The sequence below is a fragment of the Brassica oleracea genome, chromosome C4 (genome assembly GCF_000695525.1).
Source record: "Brassica oleracea var. oleracea cultivar TO1000 chromosome C4, BOL, whole genome shotgun sequence".
NCBI lineage: Eukaryota > Viridiplantae > Streptophyta > Magnoliopsida > Brassicales > Brassicaceae > Brassica > Brassica oleracea.
The window spans coordinates 43,422,292-43,431,807 of record NC_027751.1 but is presented as its reverse complement, the minus strand read 5'-3'; the positions used below and the strand labels follow the sequence as shown (position 1 = coordinate 43,431,807).

Sequence of the window (9,516 nt, the reverse complement as noted above, 5' to 3'; positions counted from 1 at the left end):
TTAAATAATAAATTAACAATATTTACATTTTATATAATTATAAAAATATTAAAAATCATAATATTATAGTAAATATAAAAATTATATTTAGAAAGTTATAGATTTAAATTTTTAAACATTATAAAAAAATATTTTTATTTTAAAATTTTATAATATTAATTAAAGTATGATAGATATATTTTTGTATTTTTATAATTTCAATTTAAAATTTTTATTGAATTTTTTTATTTTTGTATTTATATTGTTTTGAAAAAAAGAAAAATTTATCTTCCCGCAACCATCTGCAACCGCAAACATTAGTTGGAACCAACTTTTGAATTTATGAGGTTTAGAGCGGTTTGAATCGGTTTAGAGCGATTTGAGCAATTGTTGCCAGACGCCCACAACCGTTACCAACCGCCCGAAGCTGTCTCCAAAGCGGTCCCTAAATCCAAAAAAAAGTAAACTGTAGACTAATAAATTGTCCTTTTCTTTTTCTTGGTCAAAATAAATTGTCCTTTTCTAAATAATAAATTCGGCGAAGCTACCATTGAATTACCCTGCGTCCCCTGTGGGTTTCCCTGTGTGGCCTCTACTCCGTTTTCTATCATGTTTTTGTCATTTTGTTAAGGAAAAGTAACAATACAATGGGTTAACAAACAAATGAAATCTTCGTTCCTATAATATGATTTTAAAACTAATATGTTTTTCAGACGCACCATCTTTGAATCTTCTTCACTATAAGCTTTTTCTCATATTCAACAATTTGTAAAACAAAGACTCTACTTTTAGTCTTTTTTACCCCATTTAATACTCGTCAACTAACTACACACTACTACGCATATCCAACTGCGTATATATAGAGCTATTACTCTTCTACTTGGAAGTCGTATTCATTTTGTTTTCTCTAGAGAGTAGAAGACAGAGAGAGAGAGAGAGAACAGAACTTGACTTTTTTTAGTCTTTGGTAACGAGTTTTCTTGTTCTTGGTGTATCTCTGCAAATCTTGAGGTACGTTAGATATCCTGATTATTAAATTTTCTTCTGAAAGATTAAAAGATTCGTAATGTTTGCATCTTGCTGTGTCCATAGTGTTTGGATTTTTCTTAGTAAGGTTGTTGGAATGTCTGGATAAGATGATTTTATTTATCTCTATCGCCGGCACCAATAATTGAGTTGGTGATGATATTAGTGACCTCAGTAAAAAAATAATATATTAATGAAAGTTGTTGGTGGTTGATTACTTTAGAGAAAGATTCGTTTGTCAACGTTTGATATTGATCTGATTCGACTGCGTGCGTGCAGGTAATGGGACTTTCTCTTTCACTTCTCGTGTCTGCTTGTAAAGAAGTTTTGTCAAACCAGTTCTTCAGTTTCAAGAACCCTGTCGAGAGTTTTCTTGGAATCAGATCCTTCGGCTTGACATCAAGAACCAACAGTTTCAAGAGTGAGGCGCCAGAAAACTCTCCTAAGGCCGCCGGTATGGAGAGGTCTTTGAGCTTCAACAGCTGGGAGATTCCAACAGAAGCCAAGAAGACTGAGCCAACGACGAACCAGGCAGATGATCAGATTGTGGACGTGAAGAAGTCTAAACGCAACAGTTTGAACGGAAGAACCTGCGAGAGAATCCAAATAACGAAACCCACGATTACTCCCCCTAAGCCTTTTGTGTTCTTCTCACCAAGACCGATCACCGAGCTTGACGCAGCTGCAACTACGCTACAAAAGGTGTACAAGAGTTACCGGACAAGAAGGAATCTAGCGGATTGCGCGGTTGTGGTTGAAGAGCTCTGGTGAGTCATTTGAGGATCTTCCATTTAGAAATATTCTATCTGCATTAATTAGTAAGAATATTTGTTTTTATCTTAGCTTCCGCTACATTAGTTAGTAAAATGTGTTTTGAACTGTTGATTTTTTTTTTTTAATTGTTTAAATAGGTGGAAGACTTTGGATTCTGCAGCTCTGAAACTGAGCTCGGTTTCCTTCTTCGAAGAGGAGAAACATGAAACCGCTGTTTCGAAGTGGGCACGAGCTAGAACACGAGCTGCTAAGGTTGGAAAAGGCTTGTCAAAAGATGAAAAAGCTCAGAAGTTAGCTCTTCAGCATTGGCTTGAAGCTGTAAGTCTCGACAAAAATATATCTCTCTTGAAATGAAACAAATCTTCAACCTTTTCTGGATTTAATCTAAAATTGTGTCTTTTCTGCGTTTACAGATTGACCCACGCCATCGTTATGGACACAACTTGCACTTCTATTACGATGTCTGGTCAGCAAGCATGAGTGCACAACCATTCTTCTACTGGTCAGTCCTAGACTACATCACACTCTTTTTTTATCTCTTTCTATAGTTATGGATATGTTCTAAACTATGTTTCCTATTACTTGAAACTAAAGGTTGGACGTTGGCGATGGAAAAGACGTAAATCTTGAACACCACCCAAGAAGTGTTCTACAAAAACAGTGTATTAAATATCTCGGGCCTGTGAGTTTATTTTTTTTTTTGGTTTCACCTACAATAGTACAGCATACCTAACCTTCTTCTAACTCATTAAACGTTTGTCTTGTAGATGGAGAGAGAAGCATACGAGGTGATAGTAGAGGATGGGAGACTAATGTACAAACAGAACATGACTCTGATCACTTCAACAGAGGAATCCAAGACGATCTTCGTACTTAGCACCACTAGAACCTTGTACGTTGGTCAGAAGAAGAAAGGCGTTTTCCAGCACTCTAGTTTTTTATCTGGCGGTGCCACAACCGCTGCAGGCAGATTGGTCGCCCGCGAAGGTGTTCTCGAGGCTATATGGCCATACAGTGGACACTACCTACCAACAGAAGACAACTTCAAGGAGTTCATAAGTTTCCTGGAAGAGAACAATGTTGATCTCACCAATGTTAAGGTAAAGAAAACAAAATCTCTGTCACATAATAAATGCTAATAAATCTGAAGAATGATCTGTATTCACTAAGCTATAAATCTGAATGTAGAGGTGCACTGTGAACGAGGAATATTCGTCATTCAAATACGAAGAAGAAACAAAAGAAGATGAAACAGAAAATAAACATGTGGAAACCGACATTTCAGAGGACAAAGAAGAAGAAGAGAAAGAGACACAAAGACCGGTGTTCGAGCTGTCGAAGAGGCTATCTTGCAAATGGAACAGTGGAGTTGGTCCAAGAATTGGGTGTGTTAGAGATTATCCCATGGAGCTGCAGTCACAAGCATTTGAACAAGTCAGCTTGTCTCCTCGGATTTCGCCTGCTTCTGCACGTTTCCCCTCACCATACGGTCCTATTCCTTCACCAAGGCCTAGTCCTAGAGTAAGAGTCTCTCCACGCTTAGCATACATGGGAATACCAAGCCCTAGAGTTCAGGTAAACTGCTAGGCTTTTGCTGTTAAATAGATTCACCAATAAGCGAGTCTTGTGACTTCTAAGTTAGTAAGGTGTGAGAAACGGCTTTATAATTCTCACCTCCTTTGTTCTTTAATTCATGTCAAATAAAAGTTTATTTCCTTTTAGCTCCCATTTTGTATTTGTAGTGGATCCTTGGTTTGGTAAATCCGCAAGGCTGTAAATTGAAGTTCTTATTAGTAGAACTTTGTGTAATCTTTGATCTAAAGGCTGAATTTATTATTTAAGAATGTTGATTAATTAGTTGACTCTCAACAGCTTTTTGTTTGATAAAGAGAACCTTCAGTCGTCTTCCATCTGAAAAACTGATCAAATAACAAAACTCTTACATAGTATCCCAAAATCTACATCCTTTTGGTATCATAACTGGTCAGATATGGGGAGTCTCTATGATGTAGTAGGGCCACGAGGTTGTATTGATATGGGTATTAGAGCTACAGCATCAGTGGCATCTGTATTCAACAGACGAAAAAGGGCTCACCGAGTTGATGTATTGAATCAGATTGAGGCAGGAATCAGATTGAGGCAGTCATGGAGAATCAGCGGTTAAAGGTTGTTGATGCAGAGGACACTCCTCTGTGGAAACAAAAAGAAGGGACTTATAAAAACTTGGTTAGCACAAAGAGAACATGGCATCTCATTCGCCAAGCTGCTCCTATAGTTAATTGGCACACGGGGATTTGGTTTCAACAAGCCACATCAAAGTATGCTTTCTGCACATGGTTGGCTCTGCATAACAGGTTGACAACTGGGGATCGTATGATCACATGGAGCTCAAGCATTGATCCAGCTTGTATCTTCTGTCAACATGGTATTGAAATCCGCAATTATTTATTTTTCGAGTGTGTGTTCACAGCAGCAGTGTGGACTAAATTAACAAGAGGGCTTCTAGGAACGCACTTCAGTACAAACTGGCATCCTTTCTCTGCTTGTAAGCAACACTTTGGACTGCAGGGTCCGATTTCTGGTTCGAGTTGTCTTTCAAACCTCACTACACTCGCTTTGGCGGGAAAGGAATGAGAGACGTCATGGCTCAACCCCTACTCCTAGTGCTTCCCTGGTCAAATTCATTGATCGTCAAGTAAAGAACAAATGTCTGTCCATCCCGGGTACTGGAAATCAAATACTCGGAGTGCTTCTGCAGCTTTGGTTTGCTTCACAAGCATAAACTCCCAAGGTTTTGGGTTGTTCTGGTTTTAGCTATAAGAGTTATTTCTTTCCAGTTTTAAACACAAAAGTTACGCACATGATGTAAAAAAGTTTTTCTTTGAATAAATTTAACATTCTATTCAAAAAAAAAATTATAAAAATGTGAATGCATCATTCTTATGGGTGTCAAAGTGGGTAAACCAACCCAACCCAGACCATAAAGCTTATATGGGTAATGGATAAAGTCATAAAACCAATCCATTTGTCAAATGGACTGGGTCAATCAATAACTCATTTAAATTAATGAGTTAATGGTTTTAATGGTTAACCCATTAACAATGATTTTATAGTTTAAATGGTTATTATGTTTTACAAAAAAAGAAATAATTATTAAGCAAAAGACATTTTGGCAGGAAAAAACGATTTTACGGTTTTGGCTGAAAAATTTTATTTTGTGATTTTGGCGAGAAAACATGTTTTTTTTTCGGTTGGCGGAAAAACACGATTTTGTGATTTTGGCGGAAAAATTCGATTTTGCGGTTTTGGTGGGAAAACTCGAATTTGCGGTTTTGGCCTTAAAACTTGATTTTACGATTTTGACGAAAAAACACAATTTTATGGTTTTGGAGAGAAATTTGATTTTATGGTTTTGGGGGGGAAAACACGAGTTTATGGTTTAATAAAAAGCCAACATAATATATACATATATATATATATATATATGTGTGTGTGAGAATTTGGTTAGCTTTAGTTTATTAACATTTAATTATATGTATCAGAAAATAAATAAAGTTTGGTGTATTAAATTGGTTTAGAAATTTGGTTTTGTTATTTTTGTTTATATATTTGATTTAAGTTTTTGTTTGTTGTAAACTTTTATTGGTTTGGTTATGGTTATGGTTAACTCATTAGACCATTTCCAATGTGTTTCCCTATTTTAGGTGAAAGTTGAAAACCAACCCAATTTAGTTTAATCTTCATAAAATTATGATATTATTTACCCTGAATATTTTTATAGAAACTATTATGTAAATAAAAGTATGATTATATATTTATATAAACAATACATTTTCACTAAAAATATTTATTTTGGTTATAATTGTTAAAGTAAAAAGTTAAAGGATAATTTTGTGAATAAAAAAATATGCCTCTATTATAGAGAAATGTTATTTTTTCCTCTAAATATAGAGGTGAAAATAGCAATCTCTATTTTAGAGAAAGAAATATAGTAGGGTTGGAGTGATTTTACCTCTAAATGCTATTATAAAGGCAAATATTGAGGTGAGTTGGAGATGCTCTTACCCATTACTACCTCCGTCCCTAAAAGATCAATGTTTTGGAAAAATATTTTGTTTCAAAAGGATGTATATTTTATGTTTTCTATGAGAAAATCGCAAACTTTAAGAAAATTAATTGGTTTTATTAGATTACTATTGGTTAAAAGTTGTTGAAAATTGAAAATTATATAAATCAAGAAATTTATGATTTCAAGTGTTTTCTTAATATGTGTGAAAACACTAAAAAATCTATTTTTTAAGAACGGAGGAAGTACAATCCAAACCATTTTAATCCAATCCATTAAGTCAATTAACCCATTTTATCCATTACTCCATTTGTACCCAAATTTTCTGCCTATCCATGGTTGGATTATCCATTAATTTTTATCCATTTTGACACTCTCAGATCTCAATCATTCTACGTTATTCAACAATACATCCACGACTTGGCTTGGACTTTTAGTCTCTTTAAACTTTTTTAGATCTTTTTAGTATGCTAATTTGACCCTTTGACAACTATTAAATTGGTGCGTTTTTGGATAAGAAGACCTCATCCACATCGCAAGCTGATCTCCCAGCTGATCCAAGGTTGGATTACAAGCTACTCTTGATCGTCTTTGGTTCATCTGGTCGAATTTCAATGTTGATGGCTGATTTAGGATTTTTTTTAAGTTAGTAAGGTGTGCACAATTATCTCAATCTTCTTCTAATATTGGTTTATTCTTGCAAAATTTTCTAATGTTAGTTTTTTTGGTCAAAATGAGATGATTTTCTTATGCAAAATAGAAAAGAGATAAAAATGAATAAATTTTAGATAAGATGTCAAAATTTATTTCAAAATTTATTGGGAGAAAACATTAGTTAATGACATAAATCATAATATGTACTAGAATAATTCACCTTTCAACTTTATTTTTGTTATATACTCCTTGTGTTCCTGAAATAAGAATTTTATAGAGTATTCACGTATATTAAGAAAACAATTAACTTTTTACAATTGAATTTATTATTTATTTTACTATACATTTCCAATAAATATCAACCAATAGTATTCAACCAATTCAAATATTTTCAATTAATGTTTCTTAAAAGTATACAACTTTTCAACATTAACTACTAAAAGTACCTTAAAATTTTAGAAATTCTATCATTTTGGAACAAAAAATAAATCTAAAAAATCATACTTTCAGGAACAGAAGGAACAGAAGGAGTATCTAATTAGACACTCTATCTATCTTTTCCATCTAATTAACTAGAAAATATGAAGTATTTACACTAAAAATAATGCAGTATGTTTAAAACAATTTCTTATGTGATAAACTGGGGTGTCAGTCTTGTTCATTTTACTCAAATTGTAGTTAAATGCGTCATGTGATTCATACAAATCACAAAATCCAAAAGGGCATTGCTTTTGAAAGAGAATGTGTTTTTTTTTTCTTTACAATAAAAGATAATGTGTTTAAATCTGATTGGGACATTTTTGGGAGTTTAAATTTCGAATCCAATGATACATCAACAATAATAGCAATAAAACAAAACAGGGTATTACATGAGTGAGTCTTGTAGAAAAGAAAGAAGAACAAAAAGCCTAATCTATAAATAAATGAATATATATATATATATATATATATATATATTGTGCCTTTTTATGGTATTTTTCTAATGCATGCAACTCTGGTACAGTGTGAAACACAACCAGAGACAAAAGCCTAAAGAGTCGAGCATACTTTAATTTTTAAAAATTAATAAATCTTTTCTCTTGTCCATTTTTGAAGTTTGTTCAAATTTCAAAAACGTCTCTTTAACCCACCACTCCCTCCATTACCACCACAATTTCACGTTCTCCCACACACACACACTCTCTCTCTCTCTCTCTATCCCTCTCAGACTTTCTACTAAAAACCTTAAAAATAAATCTCAGGTGTTGTTTGTCTACGAATTCGAGCCAAAACCTTTTTTTGCAATCTACGACTAGATGGGTGCTTCAGGAAAATGGGTTAAGTCAATTATGGGTCTCAAGAAGGCAGAGAAAAATGAAATCGTAAGAAGAGCTTAATTAACTGTTAGTTTTATTCTCAATCGTTTCAATGAAAAGCTTAATTAAGAATATTTTGTTTGTTTACAGGAAAAGGGCAATAGTGGAAAAAACAAGAAATGGAAGCTATGGAGGAATCCTTCAGGGGATTTAGCCTCGTCTTGGAAGGGAATCCGACACGGGCGGTCTGAATCGGTTTCTTACTCTGCAGCTGTTGCAACTGTGCTCAGGGCTCCTCCTAAAGATTTCAAAGCCGTTAGAGAAGAATGGGCTGCTATCAGAATCCAAACCGCTTTTCGTGGTTTCTTGGTGAGTTCAAAGCTTTGTGTTTATTAAAAATGATTTTTTTTTTTTTTTAATTTGAATGTTTAAGAGAATGTTACTGAGAGAGCAATCAATTTTGAGACTTAGGAGGATTTGATTTTGTTTGTTTTATCAGGCGAGAAGAGCGTTGAGGGCGTTGAAAGGGATAGTGAGGCTACAAGCTTTAGTGAGAGGGAGGCAAGTGAGGAAACAAGCGGCTGTGACTCTAAGGTGCATGCAAGCTCTGGTTCGAGTTCAGGCTCGTGTGAGAGCTCGTCGCGTGAGGATGACTGTGCAAGGACAAGCTGTTCAAAAGCTTTTAGATGAGCACAGAAGCAAATCTGATCTCTTGAAAGAAGTCGAGGTCTTTTTGTCTTTTCCAGCTTTTTTTTCTCTGTTCGCGCATTGGAAAAATAATTGTTTAATTCGTTGGTTTTTGAACTTGATAATACTCTCTTAGGAAGGTTGGTGCGATAGGAAAGGAACGGTCGATGATATAAAGACAAAGTTGCAGCAAAGACAAGATGGTGCTTTTAAGAGAGAACGCGCTTTGGCTTATGCTCTTGCTCAAAAGGTAACTAACTCTTTCAACTTTATTCATCTCATTTTTATGAATTTGAATTTTTGATTTTTTTTTTTTTTTTTTTTTGCAGCAATGGAGGTCAATTCCTAGCTCAAATCTTAAGACAAACAGTTCAATCTCCTATCTGAAAAGTCAAGAGTTTGATAAGAATAGTTGGGGGTGGAGTTGGTTGGAGCGTTGGATGGCTGCTCGACCATGGGAGACTCGACTTATGGACGCTACGGATGCAGCCACGCCTCCTACTAAACATATGAAGTCACCTGAGGTTGTTAAAGTTCGAAGAAACAATGTGACAACTCGGGTATCTGCAAGACCTCCTCCTCATATGTCATCATCGAGTTCTGGTTATGACTTTAATGTTAGTCCCGGTTCAACCACACCTGCTTCGGGAACCACTGGACTTGTTTCAGACAACTCTAGCAAGAACAAGCCGAGTTACATGAGTATGACTGAATCAACAAAGGCTAAGAGAAGGACTAACCATGTTATCAGGCAGTCCATGGATGAGTTTCAGTTTATGAACAACTCTGGATTGTTCACCGGGGACTTGAAGACCAGCAGCCCTGTCTCCTCGGATCCTTCCTATGTTACTAATTTCTCCAAACCTTTTGGTGTTTCTACAAGAAGAGGTTAAATTGTTTTGAGGGAAAATTTCAACAGCTTGTTGTTGTCTTTTGTGTTGTGAGATAGTGTGTTGTGTATGTTAATTCCTTCTTTATTTCTCTTAAAGCTACATTGGAGTTTTTGGTTACCATGAATTTAAATATAAAATTGCT

General features: G+C 34.9%; 2 protein-coding genes across 2 annotated transcripts; both read left to right on the top strand.

Moving 5' to 3' along the window:
• Nucleotides 1–696: 696 nt before the first annotated feature.
• On the top strand, nt 697–3,629 carry LOC106342820. Its single transcript, XM_013781856.1, has 7 exons — nt 697–990; nt 1,285–1,772; nt 1,917–2,097; nt 2,193–2,281; nt 2,374–2,461; nt 2,547–2,879; nt 2,968–3,629. Exons 2-7 carry the CDS (start codon nt 1,288–1,290, stop codon nt 3,364–3,366), a joined length of 1,575 nt encoding a protein of 524 aa, XP_013637310.1. The 5' UTR covers nt 697–990; nt 1,285–1,287; the 3' UTR covers nt 3,367–3,629.
• Nucleotides 3,630–7,638: 4,009 nt separating this feature from the next.
• Nucleotides 7,639–9,516, top strand: LOC106339740 (protein IQ-DOMAIN 1). Its single transcript, XM_013778606.1, has 5 exons — nt 7,639–7,860; nt 7,945–8,163; nt 8,294–8,521; nt 8,618–8,731; nt 8,811–9,516. Exons 1-5 carry the CDS (start codon nt 7,795–7,797, stop codon nt 9,372–9,374), a joined length of 1,191 nt encoding a protein of 396 aa, XP_013634060.1. The 5' UTR covers nt 7,639–7,794; the 3' UTR covers nt 9,375–9,516.